The 17,162-nt window shown below is 54.7% G+C and overlaps 1 protein-coding gene across 4 annotated transcripts in view; it reads left to right on the top strand.

Annotated features, from left to right (window-relative positions):
- BRD1 (bromodomain containing 1) overlaps positions 1-15,319 on the top strand; it is a 72,707-nt gene extending 57,388 nt beyond the window's left edge. For all 4 annotated transcript variants that reach the window (XM_027854367.1, XM_027854366.1, XM_027854365.1 and 1 more), the window contains 5 exons: positions 296-431; positions 914-1,035; positions 12,136-12,245; positions 13,187-13,341; positions 13,854-15,319. In XM_027854367.1, coding sequence (XP_027710168.1) covers positions 296-431; positions 914-1,035; positions 12,136-12,245; positions 13,187-13,341; positions 13,854-14,037 — 707 coding nt within the window. In that variant the 3' untranslated portion in view covers positions 14,038-15,319. The remainder of the gene's footprint in view (positions 1-295; positions 432-913; positions 1,036-12,135; positions 12,246-13,186; positions 13,342-13,853) is intronic.
- Positions 15,320-17,162: the final 1,843 nt, after the last annotated feature.

Genomic DNA, 17,162 nt, shown 5'->3' with positions numbered 1-17,162 from the left:
CCCCAGAGCCACGGAACTCCTCCCTCCTTTGTCCCAGGCTTTCATTTTAACGGTGAGGTCCCACGCCCCGGACGAAGCCGGATGCGAGAAGAGGAGCCGTGGCCGAGATGGGCCCTAGCCGGCTTTTTCTCGTTAGGCAGTTGTCCTCTTGCTTGGGGATCCAGACTTGATGCCGAGGCTTGAGAGCTCCTGTGAACTCGGAGGAGCTCTGGGCTTTTCTTCCCTGCCGCGCTGGTGCTGGGTGTGTCCTGCCCATGCTCAGTGGTGCACGGCGCTCTCTCTCTCTGTCTTCTAGGTCTGTCCAACGGCTTTGGAGGTGAAGCCAAGGAGCCAGAGCCGGACGACGGCCCTGGACGGAGAGTGGAGCCTCGGCGCCGCTGCGCGTCTGAGTCCAGCATCTCCTCGAGTAACAGCCTGCTGTGTAACTCCAGGTGAGCAGGGTGCTCGTGGGGGTAGAGGGGTGGGGTGACTTCCCCCCAAGAGGAGGCGGGGCCCAAGAAAGGAAGTCACCCTCTGACTTGGGTAGAGCTTGGGGCTCCGTCCCGTGGCCTTCTGTTCCTTCCTCCTCTGCTGATTTCCACATCTTATGTTCTCATATTGGCAGATGGAGCTTTGCCGTGAGGTTGACCAGAAAGTCCAAGCCTTTTGGGCCTCTCGTCAACCTTCCGGTGCAGTGGGTGGCCACGGGGCCGAGGGATCCGTGCGGCCATACCCTGGGCCCCCAGCTCCTCTCGTATGCCCAGTTTTCCCCTCCCCTGGGGCCGCCCATAGTCCCGCTGGGTGTCTACCCGGGGCGTGAGGAGGAGAGCGCTCTGGGAGGAGCGGGAGGCAGCTCTGCCAAGCACTGGGCTGGCTCCTCTCACACTGCACCCTTTGGGCTAACGGACCCGTCCTGTCGTTTGTGCCGTTTCAGCTTACCGAAGTGCGGCAGGGGCAAGCCGGCTCTGATCCGGAGACACACGCTGGAAGACCGGAGTGAGCTGATCTCTTGCATTGAAAACGGGAACTATGCAAAAGCGGCGCGGATTGCGGCCGGTCAGTAAGGGGGCTCCCTGACCCTGGCGCCCTCCTCGGGGGCACCGCCATCTGTGAATCTTAGCTCGTCTCTCTTCCAGTGAGACGACGTCCTCGTAGCAAAGCAGAGATGTTTGCGTGGGCAGGCAGAACAGAGTAGGGCAGGGCCTCGGCTTTGCCTCGTTGGGCTCCTTTCTGCTTGTGTCCTTAGAGTCCTGGGGCAGCTCCTTTTCTGGCGTCCTCACGTCCCGTGCTCCTCCCTCCGGGCCTGGCGTTCACGAACGCTCACGGCATAGTAGTGGTCCGTCCCAGTCATGTTCCACAGTGTCTTTGGCTGTTCCCCTTTGGATGGGCACCATCTTTGTTTCCTATTCTTTGTGCTGCAGAAAGCTTTGCTGTGAATCTTTTGGTGTCCAGGGGCCTCCCTGGGGGTCTTTGGGTCAGAGGCACAGCCTAGGTTTTGAAGCCGACAGATACCAGTCTTTGAAAGTGACCGCTTCGTCATTCACTTCTTTCTCTGCCACTGTGTCCGACTCAATTTTAAATCACCCAGCCAGCTCCGGGAGACTCACCTTTTGCCTCTGGCCATTGCTTCTTGAAACTACCTGGGCCATAAGAAGCGGCGAGAGGAGCGGCTTGAGAGACACCTGGCAGGACGCAGGAACGGAGGGCCGGGGGACCAGGAGCAGAACCGGGAGAACAGCGTCGAGGGGACCCCGGGGGCAGACTGCTGATGTCAGGCATGCGGGGATCCCTGCCTGAGAAGCGGAGAGGGTTAAGGGATCGTGGACGAACTGATGAAACGGGGTGGGACCAACTCGCCACATTAAACCGGGGCCTAGCCTCCCCCAGACAGACCGGCCGACCCAGCTGTCAGTTGTGCTGACCCTTGGCTTCATATGTTTTCCTCTTTTTGGGGAAATGTTTATGTGTGTCCAGTTCCAGATAATAAAAACATAAACCGAGGACCATCAGCTGGGAAGGTACGGGACCAGGTGTCAGGAGAGCAGTGAGGGAGCTCTCACCTCGGCATCAGCATCTGTTGAGATGGCAGTACTGTGGGCCCCTCCATGCCTGGAGGACAGAGGTGCCTTGAAGAGGCCATCCACTGCCACTTCTCAGCTGGTCTGAGGGAGGACCTCCCTCGTTGGAGCCCACCCTGGCAGGTAGACATCAGCCTCCTGAAGTTTTTATCGACACATTCTGTTTCTTAGATCACCATAGCATCCAGTGTGTCCCTCCACCTCCCGAGAACCTTCCCATGTGCCAGGTCGTGGTTCGCACAGCTGAGCTGTCCGTTGGCAGACGTGCCATCTGTAACACTTGTGACCTTCCTGCCTCTCTGGAGGGGTCTTCTCATAGCCGCTTCATACTGTAAATTTGTGGTCACCCAGAATCCCCAAATCATGCCTGTATACAGCTGCCAAGCCAGGGCAGGGCTCCTCCATTCTTCTCACCTACTGCGCACAGTTTGCTTCCTTTTTAGTGTTGGGGGTGTTGTGTACTCCCCTTCCCCAGAGGTCTTCAAGGAAAGTGGAGGATTGCTGGTTGGATGAGAGACCTGGGGCCGGTGCTGTCCGCCTCTGAGGTTCTGAGCCCGGTTCGGTCGGGCATACGACCGGTTGTCCTTCTCAGGCTTTGTTGGAAGAGCACAGTTGGCGTGGTTTCATCTGTGTCTCTGAAAAACGTGGTGGAGCAGGGATGCTTGGGGACTACCGTGAGGTCGTCACACTGGCAGCGGGCAGTGTAGCCGGCTACCATTCCCATCGTCCTGCCCCCACTTCACTCCTTGGTCCATTATTGTAGGAGATATTTTAGGAGACTTGGCCAAATGGTGAAATAAAGATGCTGCATGGCATTCACCTGATTCCTCACAGCAATAACCCTGGCAGAATTTGATAGACGATTGAAAATCTTGGTGGTGGGAAGACGTATTCCCTCCTTAGCTTCTTTTGGCTTTTTATGTATTATAGAGCTTTTGATCGAGGCTTTTCTTTGAAATTCTTGGTCTCAGTCTTGCTGTCAGCGTGCTAACTCACCCCTCATCCCAAAGAAGGCTTCCTTCATTAAGAGGTCCAGTGCCTCCAGATGCAGAGGTAGAGTCAGGCCAAGCAGCTCACTGCATTGCTTGTGCCCCTGAGCCCTTCTCCTCACTGCCCGCGGGGGGAGGCCTGCTTTGCTTTTGGGCTGGTCACTGGCTCGGTCAGCCTTCCGAGAGCCTTCCCGGTGTTTGCGTCAGGGCCTGTGCGTCCCATTTGTCTCTGAGTCCAGCCTGTTTGTACTTCTCTGTGGCAGGGTTCATCCGTTTGAGTCCCACTGAGCTGGTGGCATCCATGCTTCACTTGAGAGCCCCCCCCTCCCCTGTTTGAGGGCCAAGCCTTCAGCGCAAACTCAGACTTTTTGCACATTCTTAAGAATGACGCACAGGGCTGAGAAAACCCCACTCTGATAACCAACCACCCAAGTCAGATTGCCCCACTCTGGGTTGGCTCCGTCTTCTTTTTGGTCTGGCACTGTCTGTCCGATGTCCCGTGGAGAAGAGTAGCTCTCTCTTGCATAGCTTCGGAAGCTTGCCAGTGGCTCGGGGTGGCATTTTCCTTGCAGTTGTTGGCTCTTGTGGTCCCGTGGCCCCTTGTGTGGAGTGCATTCTGTCCCATCCTTCTTCCACGCTTGTGTAGCCGGGACTGCCGAAGAGCTGGTGCGGATGGGGCGGTAATGGCCTTACTCCAGGAGTCCAGTGCGACACGGGCGCCCAGTGTGTCCATGACCGTCTCTGAAAATGACGTCGTTAAAACGACAGATGTGGGGCCTCAAGCTGATGGTCTGCATTGTGTAGCCCCCGCCCCTCTGAGGGAGGGGAGACGAGGGACGCTCAGACTGGATGGCAGCTGCCAGCCAAGCTTCCTGAGAGAGCTTAGGTTTGGACACGTAAGATGAGGATTGTTTTAAAGTGTGGTGGCAAGGGGGATTTCTAACTGCCACCCCCGCTCGAGTGTTCTTTAAGGGTCTGCCTGCTCGAGACTTGAGGGGTGTTGGCTGCTGGCTTATCATGCCCGTCTGGTGATGATGTCGCTGTCGAGCCGCGGTGGCTGCGTGTCCGGGGCCTGAGGTGTCGCAGGGAGGGCAGCACGGTCAGAGCGGGGCCGCTGGCGTTTTCTGTTCACCCGGAAACAAACACGCCTCGGATTTAGAGCGAGGACATTGTCAGTGCCGCCTGCACGTGACCTTCCTGATCTTGGGCTGCATATGCAAAATAAACACAAGGGCAGAATTGTTTATGACTTTGAAATGCCAGGTCTCTGCCTGTGTGTGCTGATGGTGCCCACACTCGCTGGGTAGTGGCTCGTAGGAATGCCCTTCCTCTAGCAGTTTTGCTAGCCTAACTTGATGAATTGGAGACCATCCCTCAAGCCCTTTTTAATTCTCATTTTGCTAATTTAAAAACCGTTGGAACATTTTCCAGTTTGTGTTAGTTTGTATTTCGTCTTTTGAAAACGTCACATGCTTTGTTCATTCTGCTGGGGAACGGTTAGCGGTCTGATATTTGTGTCATTCCCTATAGATTCTGGTTATCAGAATTTCACCAGTTACTCCCTGTTGCCCCTCCATGTTTTTTTCTGATGGCTGTGTGGATTTTATTTGGCAGTGGTTTAAAATTTTAAAATATTAGTCTTTTAATTAGAAGTTAATTGCTTTCTGCCTGTCTTTGACATTGAGTAGTTCTCTCTCACCAGAGCCCTCCTCCAGTGTAGTTCTCTGCTCCTGGGTGCCGGGGCACCTTGCTGTAGAGGAGTGAGTAACAGCCCACGTGTCCGTGGCTGTCCTAACAGATGCCACGGGAAGGTGCGGGCAGCTTTGCCGCCATCTTTTCCCGACTTCCTTTGCATTGGTGGTATTCCATGTGGTATCCTTCTTCTAAATGGGAGCCTTTGTTCTTTGAGGAGGGGCTCCTGGGTACAGAGCGCGGGGCTAGAACCATCCCACAGAAACACTGCCTCCTGGGGGCAGAGCTGTGAATCGGTCTAAGTGTGCTGGGGAAAGGTTTGGGTTAATCCCACGAGAGAGTCTGAAATGCCGAGCCCAGCGGCCCAGAGCTTCTTTTGCCAGGGCTGTGCCCAGACGTGCCAGACGTGCCCAGAGCAGCCCATTGCTTTGAGAATTGATCGATCCTGCGGTGGCTAGGCTGTGATGGACCCCGCCCCGTACCGTCCAGGGCAGTGAGGGCGATGACCAGAAGCGTGGGAGGACGACAGGTGGGCTGAGCCACGTGACGTGAGGTGCCCCCAGGGAACCCTGCCCTGGGAATGACAGGAGCGGGTTCAGCTCCAGCTCGGGCTTGTTCCCGAGGAAGAGGAAAACGTGTCTCCTGCTTTGCAGAGGCGGGCACCTGCCTGCGTGAGACGGGCAGATGGGGGTGCCCGGAAATGAAGGCGACCTTTCAGTCCCCGTTTCACACTTAAGTGACAGTCCTTGTGAGCTGGACAAGGCAGCAAGGTGGTTTTCAGAGTCCTTGCTACACCTGGGCCCTGAAAGACGCTCGTAATCCTGCTGCCCTGAAACACCGTGGAGATTGTCGCACTTTTTGTCTGAAGACCCACAGAACTTGGCTTCTTGGTACGTGAGAACTTCTGCTCCTGGCTGATCTCCTCTAACCCCTTTTAAAAGCCAGAGATCGTTGTCGTCTTGGTGCTGGCCCACCTCTGGTGGAGAATAAAAAGTTACTTGGAGAAAGAAGTTCATTAGGCCCTCGGGCGGAGGTTAGCACGTGGGATGCTTATAGAAGGTGGGGGTTTGGCAACCGGCCCGGGCTGCACTTTTTAAGAAGTCCCCGGGTCATGGTGGGCTGTCAGCAAGTCCCAGCGGATTGGAGATTCCCGCATTCTGCTTCCCATCGCGTGGCAGCAGAACCAGTTCAGAATTCTGACTCCCAGCCAGAAGACTGATTAAGGGACTTCTGCAAGGTGACTCTTAGCAAGCCTCTCCCCCCTCTGATTAGGAGGAGCTCAGAGGCCCTGCGGTCAGATCCTCCTAACTGTGTGACCCTAGGCAAGTCACTGCACCTCCTGCCTCAGTTTCCTCAGTTGTGAAATGGCGATGACAGTAGTACCTCCCTCCCAGGGGGGTGGGGAGGATCAGATGAGATAACTTTGGGCCTGGCTCTTCTGTCCCCCATCCCTGTCCTCTGCACTGGACCTCCTGCCCCCTCACTACTGACCTGCCCTCTTTAGCACCAGTCTGGGATGGCTCCCGCTCCTCCTTCCTTCATCGCCGTTCTCGTGCCGTGCCGTTGCACAGAGCTGAAGAAATCACGGGAGACTCGCCCGGGTCCACGATGGGCCGGCGCTGCTGGTCGGCAGTCCTTCTCCCTCCTCGTCACTCCCCTCTCCTGCTCGCCGCAGGAGCTGCCCCGCATCACTCTTCTCTCCTCAGCTGAGAACCTTGCTTCCCATTTCCCTGAAAAAGTTGGAGGTCAGTTGCGGTGAGTTCCCTCTTCCCTCCTCCTCCTCTCGCACCGCTCCACTGGCTTCCCCCGTTGGCTCCTGCTGCCCAGAGCAAACCCGTTTACTCGCACTCTTTGGTGTTTCCTTTTCAGATCTGCACTGCCACCCTCCCCCTCCCCACCAAACCCCTGTTGCAGACAGCTGCATGCACTCGTGATCCTTTTCCATCCTTTCTTCCCAAGGGCTGGCTCCCTCTATGGTACACTCTCTCACTAGCAGCAGCAGCAGCAGCGGCAGCGGCATCGATCAGCACTTGTAAGGCCTGAAGTTCTCTTTGCAGCCCTGGGCGGCCTGTGCTGTTGTCATCCCTGTTTTACAGTTAGTGAGTGTCCAGGGGCAGATTGGAACTCGGGTCTTCCTGACCCCGGGCCCAGCACTCTCCCCTCTGCACGGCCAGAGTCTTCACTGGGCCCCCATCAGCACCAGCATGCCCATTCTGCCTTGATGTGACCTGGTCTTCTCGTTTTCTTTGTGGATTTCTCCTCCCTTCGGTAGCAGGGTGCTGTGAGAAGGCTTCTTCTGTAGTGCTGCCCCTTCGCCTCGTCCTTCTCTTCTAAGCCCCCTGCCCCTGCATCAGGCAATGGAAACCACTTTCCAGCAGGACCGAAGCCCGGTGACTGGTGGCCTCCTCGCCCTCTCCTCCTTGGTTTTCCTGGCACGGCTCTCTCCACGTGTGACTGCTCTTTTCTCAGCTCCCCTTTACTCAGTCTTCAGGCCTGCTGCGGTGACTCCCACGCTGTCCGGGGCCCTCTTCTCTTCCGCCAGACCATCGTGCTTGTTGACTGCACCGTTTCTCTGTAGACGGTTCTCACGCCCACTTGTCTGGCCCTGCTTTCTTTCTCAGCCTCCAGTCTGTCATCTCTCCAGCTCCTTGTTTGACATTGCAAGCGGGCTGTTCCAGTCATTTTAAAATCAGTGTGTCCGGAATGGAACTCCTCTTTTCCCTGCACATCCCGCTCGTCTTACACTTTCCCATCACTGTTGAAGTCACCGCTATTCTCCGAGTCCTCCAGGCTCACGGTTTCCGTGGCATCCTCAACTTCTCACGCTCCGTCGCCCCACGTATCCAAACATGTCTTGTTTGTATCCCCACAACATTTCCTGTCTTCTTTGTTATGTTCTCACTGCAGCCACCCTCATGTAGGGCCCCTCTTGCCTCGTGCCTGGACTCTGCCTCAGTTTCTCCAGCTTCAGTCCATCCTCTACTTGCAGTTATCTTTCTCAAGTGCAGCTCTGACCATGTCCCACCCCTGCTTGATCCTGGTGGTTCCTTTTATCTCCAGGATTGAACGTAAAGGGCTGTGTTTAGCCTTTAAAGGTCTTCCTATCTGTCTGCTTGTCTTACACGGGAGCCTCCTCCCTGTATCCTGCCATCCACCAGTGGGGGCCTTCTTGCTGTTCTCATGCTCTGTACCTTTTCCGTGGCTGTGCCCCCATTCCTAGCATGTGATTCTTCCTCATTTCTACCTCCCAGTCTCCCCCGTTCACCTTATGTCCTGCCTTCTGCAAGAGGTTGTGCTGGCCCCTCTCACTGCCAGTGCCTTTCCTCTGACATTGCCTCCCATCGATACTGTTTGTACATCGTCTCCCCCGTTAGAATGTTAGCTCCTTGAGGACAAGGGGCTGTGTGTTTTGTCTTTCTCTAGCACTTAGACCCATGCCTGGCACGTAGTAGGTGCTCTTTAAATACTTGCTGCTGCTGCTGCTGGTAGTGAGGATAATTCTGGTTGTGGAGAAGAAACAGTCCTGTTTCATGGTGTGACATTAGTGGTGGATGATGCATACTCTTGGAATTGAGATGATTGAGGTAACTCTAAGTTGGAGTGGTGGGGGCTTTATGAAGAAAGTGGGGTTTGGGCTGGCCTTTGAAAAATGCTGATGGGGAGAGGAAATCGTTGTGGGTAGACATTCACTTAAGATTGTACAGAGTTTATCTTGTCGGTGTTAGTAGCCTGTAAAGGCAAGGGAGGAATAAGGCCTTGCCACGTAAGTATGCAGAAGCTTGTTGCCAGTACACTCACTGTGTGTTGTGGACTTCTTTGACCAGTGGCCTTTGCTCCTGGGTGGACCCTGGTGCCTGTTTGTCCTTCATTTTTGAAAAAGACCAGAGACGTCACAGGGTGATGTCTTGCGCATGAATTCGATTGAAGTGAGGCACAGTCGCACAAAGCGGTCAACCTCACTTTCCCAGAGTCGTCGGAGTCCAGTGGGAAGACAGAAGTCAGGGTGACTGTCAGTGGCCTGGGATGCAGTGCTTGACCTTGGAGTCTTTTAACGTTTGACCAAGCTCTAAGCGCTCCGCAGCGTCTGCTTCGGCCGCCTCTGTGGCCGTTGGAAACGGTTGTTCTCATCTGCCACTTCTGCCCAAGGGAATCTTCACGTGCTTGCGGTAGAGGCCCGTCGATCACCCCTGTCCTGGTTTGGCCTGTCTGCCGAGATGGTTTACTGGGCCGTGGCTGCGGTGCGTGCTGCAGCTTCTTGGAGCCGTCGGTGGACGAGCAGCCGTGAGAAGGGCTCAGCAGCACGCGTGCCGGAGGTGCCGGTCTCCCGGAACACCCCATACCTCCAGTGGTGTACGCCAAGGGGCTGCTCAGAGTCACGGTGCCGCTGCTCTCGGTGGTGTCTCGGGACCGGTGACGGAGCGGCCTGGGTCCCGTTTGTTTGGACGTTTTTGCTCTGAGGGAAATCCGAAGTTAAAGACAAGTTGCAGCGAAGTGGAAGGATTGCTGTGGTTCTCCTTGGACAGAAGAATAAAGCGGTCAGGAGAGCCGATGTTGACCTTCCGAAGGTCACGGGAAACATCATGTCGTGAGTTCTTTTGGTCATCTCCTGATAATGCGTGTTTGGGAGAAAGAAGAAAAACCATCGTGATAACACAGGCAGCTTCTCCATCAGCCAGCCCGTAGCAGAGAAAGTCCATGAAGCAGTTGGTAACGTCCTCTGAAGCTCGTCCACGTGGACTTTATCCTCAGAGTCTTCGGTAGGAAGGTGTAGATGGTAGGAAATGCATAGGAAAGCATGGATCAGGAAGACGGAAGGAGCAGCCGAGGAAGGCCTCGAAGCCTCACGCCTCTGCACTGCTGAGAAAAGCTCATCGGTGGGTCCAGGATATTGTGAATGGGAGCCCATTAGTATCAAAAGGAAATGGATTGTACTCAAACAGAAAGAAAACCAGTGAATTGATGTGGGAGGCAGTTCTGATGTCAGGTACTGACTCAGTAGAGCAGAGATGGAAATGAGTGCAAAAGTAGAGTACAATGAAAAAAAGAGAGGACATGCTGTCGAAACAGCTCAGTCCCAACCCATCGAACGAGTTGTTGAGAAAAGGACATAGACTCGGGTGGTAATAAGTTCATTCAGAAGTCTAAATAGTACGCATCAGCTACCATCACAAAGAAGAAAGCTTCGTCAGAGCGTTGCGGGCTTACTTGCCAAGCGCAGAAAGATGGCAGGCAAAGGTCTGAGTATAACCTTGTTTGGAGTCTTACAGAGCAGAGTAGGGGCGATGATGGGCAGCGTTGCCCCACAACAGAGAGATGCATTGGTGGTTGTCGGAAGAAAGTGTGGTGAGAGAAACGACTAAGCAGGGTCACCCAGGTGGCATGTAAGCACAAAAATGGATGGTGAAGAAAAAAACAGAAGAAAAATGGAAGAGAAGTGCAGAGATATTTGTAACTAACAATTTTCATTATAGGGTAGTACAGTGGTCACCCCGGTGCTCACACCGTCCCCTGGGTGCTAAGGGAAACCAGAAGGGGAGTGGGGCAGCCTCTGGCCAGGACCGGTTTTTCATCCTGGGGAGCTGTGCTGGGGGAGAAGGAAGAGGGCTTACGGCCACCAGCCAGGATCACGCGTTCCCTTTTGGAAGGATAGCTAGTGTGCTCGAAATGGCTCTAAGGAAGAATGAACGCTGAGCGGCCACCGCTGACGACCCAGACTGGATGTCCACCCTGGAAGGGGTGGTGCGCTGGTAGTGGCGCTAAAGGAGAACGAAGAGTAGGCAGCCTCCGCCAGGACCGCGTGCCATCCTAGACATCTGCCCTCGAGAACAATTGTAGATCTTATCACTACTGAAAAGGGCAGTTGAGGTAGCGACGCTGCTGCCCCATGTGCCTTCTCTCCTGTGTGGCTTGGTCAAATTGTGTCCACCACGTGTTGGGCAGAGTCTTCGGGAATAGCGGACCACACCTTTCCGCCGCCTCCCAGAGTCCGCTGAAGTAGAAGGACTGCAAAGCGAATGCCTCTGAGTGATTGCTGGGCATGCAGAAGCATTTCATTCGGTGGAGTAGAGTGCCGCCAAAGGCTCTCCTCCTACTTGCTTTCATCCATTTCTGCATCAGAATTATTCAGGATTCCTTGAAAGAGGAAGTCACAAAAAGTCTTCAAAAAGCCGGAGGTGCCGTGCATCGATCCCTACCCGTAAGGGCCAGGCGGCATCCTCCCCAGGGGCCTGGTAGAGGCGACGGCCGAGTCCCCGCAGGAGAGCCCCAGCCGCTCACGGGGCTCGGTCCTGTTCTTCACGCAGGGAAAATAAGGGAGGAAGGGATAGGCCTTGCTCAGTGTCTGGAATTCTTCCCTCTTTTGATTTAGTCTTTGTCCTCACTGCATCGGTAGCTTGTTTGTGCCTAGGCTGTGAGCTTTTCGAGGGTGGGGAGGGCTGGTTTGTTGGCTGACTGTCTTGTGGAGCTGCTCCCTTCATTTTGCTGGCATCCCCATTCGCCCATCAGACGGCTGGAATGCCCTCTTAACGGATCTCTCCACCCTGGCTCCTCCCTTTCGTCAAGCTTCCCTTCCCCGGTTGGGGCTGCACCGTCAGGGTGCTGCTCCTACAGTTAGGGGTGATTTGGTGCCTCTGGCCCTTGAGGCGTGCCGGCTGGTCTCCGGCTCTCCTGGCAGAGGTGCAGGGGCCACCCCTGGGCCTGGAATGGAGGCCACCTCCTTTGTGGAGCTTGCGAAGCCCAGGAAGGGCAGTCTCTGGAGAAGTTTGTCGTTGGAATAAAAGACTGGTTTCCAGTTCCCCTTTGGGAGCCTCGGGTAGACAAAGCCAGGGCGTTGGCGGAGATGATGCGCTCTCTCGAGTCGGTGGCCGTCACCTAGAGTGTGCTCACTGGGGTCGTCTGCTGGCTCCCGGAAGGGGGCTGGCGGCAGTGTGGGGGTACGGGGGCAGCTCGGGGAAAGCAGAGGGGGGCTGCAGAGTCAGGTGCTGGAGAAGAGTTGACGGAGACTCTTAGGCGGTGTGGTCGACCCACCAGGGGAGCCCGCAGGAAGAGCGCAGCCCCGGGGCCTCTGTGCTGGCTTCCTTTTTGGGTCCGGTATTAGTTTTTCCAGCTTCTTGGGGATCCTTAAATTCTGTGAAAATCAGAGAAGGGGTTTTTGTGTCTTCTTGCCTTCTGTCGCCATTGCTGCCAAGCCAGCACTCGCTGGGGTGCCGCGGGGGTGCCGAGGGCCTCCTGTGCCACTTAGTGCCTGGCCTGTGATCTGAAGCCCACCTTGTGGTCCACGCGATGGTGGCTGGCCAAGGGGGCCTTCAGGGATGTGGGGGTGGGCTGGGGGTGGGGCAGCACTCGCCCGGCTGTCTGCTTCTCGTAACGCTTTGGTTTCTTTTCTGCTCCCCCTTTAGAAGTTGGCCAAAACAGCATGTGGATTTCGACTGATGCAGCGGCCTCCGCCCTGGAGCCTCTGAAAGTAGTGTGGGCCAAATGTAGCGGATACCCCTCCTACCCTGCCCTGGTAAGTGGGGGCCGGTGGGCCTCAGCTTCCCCCTCTGTAGAAAGGGTGTCGGGACCGTGTTCCGCCAGGGGCCCCTCAGACCCACAGCGACCTTCCTGCAGAGGCGGGCGCGGGTGGAGTCTGTTCGCGTCACGTGGCGGCGGTAGGGTCTCGCCCGAGCCTGGCTGCTTTTGCACAAGCCTGCGCTTTGGGTCGTTTTAAAATTAGTAAAGGCTGGAGATGGTTTGACCCTTTCCATAATCTCACAGAAAGGAACAGCTTGGTTGTGGTACTTAATAATGGGCGCGTTTAGAACAAAGGTGCATTTATCAAGTGCCTGCTCTGCGCCAGTCTCTCTCATAGGCATCGTGAAGGAGGAGACAACGTATAAACCAGAAGCGGGGTGTTCTTAAGAGGGGTGGACGCTAGGAGCGCGGGAGCTGGGAGGGGGAGGGCTGTGTGTGAGGACCGGCCAGCAGGCCAGGATGGCACACGGGAGTAAGGAGGAGCCGTGAGAAGCCAGGAGCAGTCGCGGGGCTCGGGTCACACGGGGCTTTCAGAGCCAAATGGGACTTGATCTCGGCTCCTGGCCAGAGGAAGGAGTCCCTGGAGCTGACCGAACAGAAGGTGGCCGAGTCTGAGGCGGGCCCACCTGCCGTCAGCTGCCCCGGGAGTGCGGGCGTGAGGTGAGGCAGGGCTGGTCGTGACGGCAGGCGACCGCGGCGGGCACGGGGGATGCAACCGCACAAGGAGTCCGGCTCCTGTTTAGTTCTTGGCGTCTTGGGTCACATTTCTTTCTCGCTTTCTCTCTTTCTCAAAGTCTTTGGATGCCTCTTGTTCTTCACCGCAGTCCCTCTGTGCCTGTCCCGGTGGAATCCTCCCTAGCCAGGCCCCAGAGTCAGCTCCAAGGAGGAGAGAGACACGCGGGAGGGCTCATCTTCTCCTGCTCTTCCTCCCTCCAGATAATTGACCCTCAGATGCCCCGTGTGGCCGGCCATCACAACGGCGTCACCATTCCGGCCCCGCCCCTGGACGTGCTCAAGGTCGGGGAGCAGATGCAGACCAAGGCGGACGAGAAGCTCTTCTTAGTGTTGTTCTTTGACAATAAGCGCAGCTGGTGAGTTTGCCCTTTGAAAGGCCCTGTGGACATGTAGATGCCAGGGCTGGCTCTGCCTGGTGCAGAAGGTGTCGGGGCCTGGGGGTGGCCGGAGAGCTCCCAGGACACTCGGCCTCTCCATCCAGACGGTCCTTTCTAAATATTCCGCTGGCCTGGAGAGAAGGCTTTCATTCCTCAGTGGAGGCGTTGATGAAGTGCCTTTTTGTAGCATTCTTTTAAAGAAATATTTGTTTTTGGGGGGGGTGGGGCATGGAGTGACACGTCACATGAGAAACCAAGGTTCAAGTTAAGTTCATCAGCATATAATTTGAAAGAACTTTAAGTTTCGTGAGTAATTGGAATGCAGACGCTGAGGACTTCCTGTGATGAGCTGAGGCCCTCTGTCCACTTGTTACGGAGTGGGCTGGAACGTGGAAATAGGCCAGTGATAGCCTCCCTCCAGTCAGGGCGAGTTCTCGATCCTCAGGATCGGGTCCCCGGTCCTGAATCCTCTTCCTCCTCCTTTTCTAAAGGCAGTGGCTTCCCAAATCCAAAATGGTCCCCCTCGGAATCGATGAGACAATAGACAAGTTGAAAATGATGGAGGGCCGGAACTCCAGCATCCGCAAAGCCGTGAGGATCGCCTTTGATCGTGCCACCAACCACCTGAGCCGCGTCCACGGCGATCCGGTCAGTGACTTCAGCGACATTGACTAGACGCCTAGCCCGGCACCGCCGCGACCCCGAGCAGGCCTCAGGGGGCTTCCAAAGGGACGTCCTGAAGATCTGGCTCCGTAATCATTGATGGGTGCAGTTGGCCGAGCGCGCTCTCCGCCGCGCGCGTGAGCACGCTCTGCTCGCCATTGCCCTGCTGATTATTGATTGTATCATTGGGCTGCTGCCGGGCGGAGCCTTCACACCCCTGCTCCGAGTGTCTTTGTCCATAGTGTCCCTAAGCCGCTGTACATAGGTGTATATTGTTCAGAACTTAACTTATTCTGGTTTTTCGTAGGAGTTCCTCATTCTTTCTTTGTCCCCAGCGGGGGGGTGGGGGTGGTTTTACTGCCATGTGTTCTCCCTGAAGCTGGGTCCCTGAGCACCACTTTGCGGCCCTGTCCACCCCGCGATCCCGGTGACGTCGCAGGCGTCCGTCAGCTTCAGTCCTCCGGCCTACAGTATGGTGCTGATTCTCTTACTTTCTGGCTCTGTGGCTTTTTTTTAAAGACTTTTGAATGTTTGAATAATTTTTGTAAATCATCCTCTTTGCACAGAGTACCACGTATTTAATAAGCCTGATGTAAATTTACAATGACAGAAAAGTGTATTTTAAGAAAACGACCTTATTTTGAAGGGTCCTCTGTGGAAAGAGGTGGAGAGTAGATCTATGCTATGTACATCACTTGCAAATCACCAAAAACACTCCATTGCTGCCCAGAACGGCTCGTGGAGCCCTCGGTCTTCGGTCCGCTGGGGGTCGCTGCGGCTCAGAGCCCGTCTTGTCCCCGATCTGTTTGTCATCTAGCTCCCTTCAGAATCTCCTCCCATCCATCTCCCAGTGACACCATTTTTCTTTTCTAGGTGTGCCGCCCTGTGATTTATTTATTGTAGAAAGTATTGATTTGCTTTATAATGAAAAATAAATTTGAAAAAGTCTATTGATATGCATTTTTATACAGGCACATGAGCGTTCAACTTGCTATGGGAGAAACTTGTATCACAGTTGTTGTCGAAAAGGACCCGGTGGCTTGTGTGTAATTGGGTTTTGTACCTTGTAACCTTTTGTTTACAACGAGGGGATTTCTGTAACGCGTTTTACTTTAGAACCCTTTGGTAGCAATAGAAACTTTGGATACCTTTTTGTATGGTACATGTGATGTATATAGAATTAGGACTTTATTTTTATTTTTAAGAAGTAAAGCATTATGTTAGGGCAAGAGGAGGGGGGGTTTCCAGAACTGCATTTTTTATATTAAAAAATAAAGTCAGGATTTCGATTGTCGTTGCCACTTTATTCTTACGTTCCCTGAAGCGCTGAGTCGCCAGCAGTGGGCGGATAGCTCTGATGTGGATCGCGGGCAGCGGTCACCGCGGAACTCTCCCGTGCCCTGCCGTAGGCCGGCTGTCGAGCCCGACGCCGCACTCGTCGGCGCCCAGCTGCCGATACAGGTTAGCAAATGAGGCAAAGCTCCTAGTCTTCATCTTCGAAAGTTTTAATGGGTCACATTGGTCATTGTTTAATCTCGGATTTTTATTTTAAAGGGTCGTTCAGTTACTTTGAAAAAAATAGCTTTTGATGTTTCTTTTTTAAATTCTCCATTGTTTGTAAAAACCCCTTAGAAGCTTTGAAAATAAAAAAAAAAACAATTCTTTACTCCTCCTTGTCTTCCCTTTGGCAGACGTCTTGCCTCCCAAACAGCTGCCAGGTGGGGTCAATTCATGCTCCCCGCCTTCTCCCGCTGCTGGGTGTGGGTGGGTTGTGCCGGCTGTGACCGCTCAGTTCTTCGGGGTCAGCGTCCTCTGTGCTGGGCACTGGGGGGTGAGGAGGTGGAGAGCACGGGCACCCCCCCAGAAGGGAGCATCCGAGCTGAGGCCTAACGGGCAGGCAGGTGACGAGGCGATCACCAGGAGCCATGGAGGGGCCGTGGGGTGGTTTGGAGCCAGCCCGGAGAGCTTGCAGTGTTGGGCTGACCTGGTGGTATTTTATCCTACAGCACTAGGATAGGGCTGGTGTGTGAGCGGGAGGGTGACCTGGTGAGATCCGCATCCTGGAAATATTTGTTTGGTATTGGTGCCATGGGTGTATTACCGGATAGTGGAGAGAGACTCAAAGCAGGGGTGTCGTTAGGGAAGGGGAAAGGAGCAATAATTTATTAAGCCCCTACCGTGTGCCAGGCGTTGTGCTGAGCAGTTCACAACGACTTTGGAGGATTGGTGCTGTTATCACCCCAAGGAAACAGAGGCAGCCAGGTTAAGTGGTTTGCCCAGGGTGTCATACAGTTGGAAGTGTTGAGGCTAGATTTGAACTTGGGTCTTCCTGAGTGAAGAAGCACTTATTAAGCGCCTACTGTATACCACCGGGCAGGACGAGTCCCTCCTTGGCGTCAGAGGAGCTCTCACTCTAACGGAAGCTTTGGATGTGGCCTCCCTGCCAAGGACAAGGCTTTCTTCTTTACTCTTTCGCTCCTGAGCCAGCTGCAGCTTAGGGGCCTTGCCTCATTATCATACCCATTTGAGAGGTGTTCAGTTGGTCTCCGGTGGTGAGCTGGGTCCTTGCCTCCTGTCACCCCCCAGTGCCTCTGCTTGCCGACGTGGCAGTCGTGGGAATTCGAGTCAGCTTTTCCATTGTTAAGTGACTTGCCCAGGGTCACAGGGCTAGAAAGTGTCAAGTGTCTGGTCTTAGACTGGACTTGAACTCGGGTCCTCCTGACTCCAAGGCCGGTGCTCTATCCACCGCGTCACCTAGCTGCCCCCACGAGTCAGCTTTTCCAATGGTTCCACTTTCACCTTGGCCAAATCAACCCTGCACTTGGGGACAAGGGTCCAGAACTGTCATTCTCTGTTGGTTATCAGAGGTGGATTAGAAGTGCTTTTGCCCTGAGTTCAAATCCAGGCTCAGACACTTAACACCTACTAGCTGTGTGACCTTGGGCAAGTCACTTAAGTCTGATCGCCTCACCAAAAAAGCAAAAAAAAAAAAACATGCTTTTGCCTGTGTCAAAGAAAAGATGGTGGAGGGTTTATTTCATGAGTGATAAGCACAGCAGTTGGCCTGTGACATCTCAACTTCTCGTCCATGCAGCTCCAGCAAACTAGCATTTTATTGGGGAGGGGGAGGGGAATTG

The sequence above is a fragment of the Vombatus ursinus genome, unplaced genomic scaffold, assembly GCF_900497805.2.
Source record: "Vombatus ursinus unplaced genomic scaffold, bare-nosed wombat genome assembly UNPS02010394.1, whole genome shotgun sequence".
Lineage (NCBI taxonomy): Eukaryota > Metazoa > Chordata > Mammalia > Diprotodontia > Vombatidae > Vombatus > Vombatus ursinus.
This window is presented reverse-complemented; position numbering and strand designations above follow the sequence as displayed.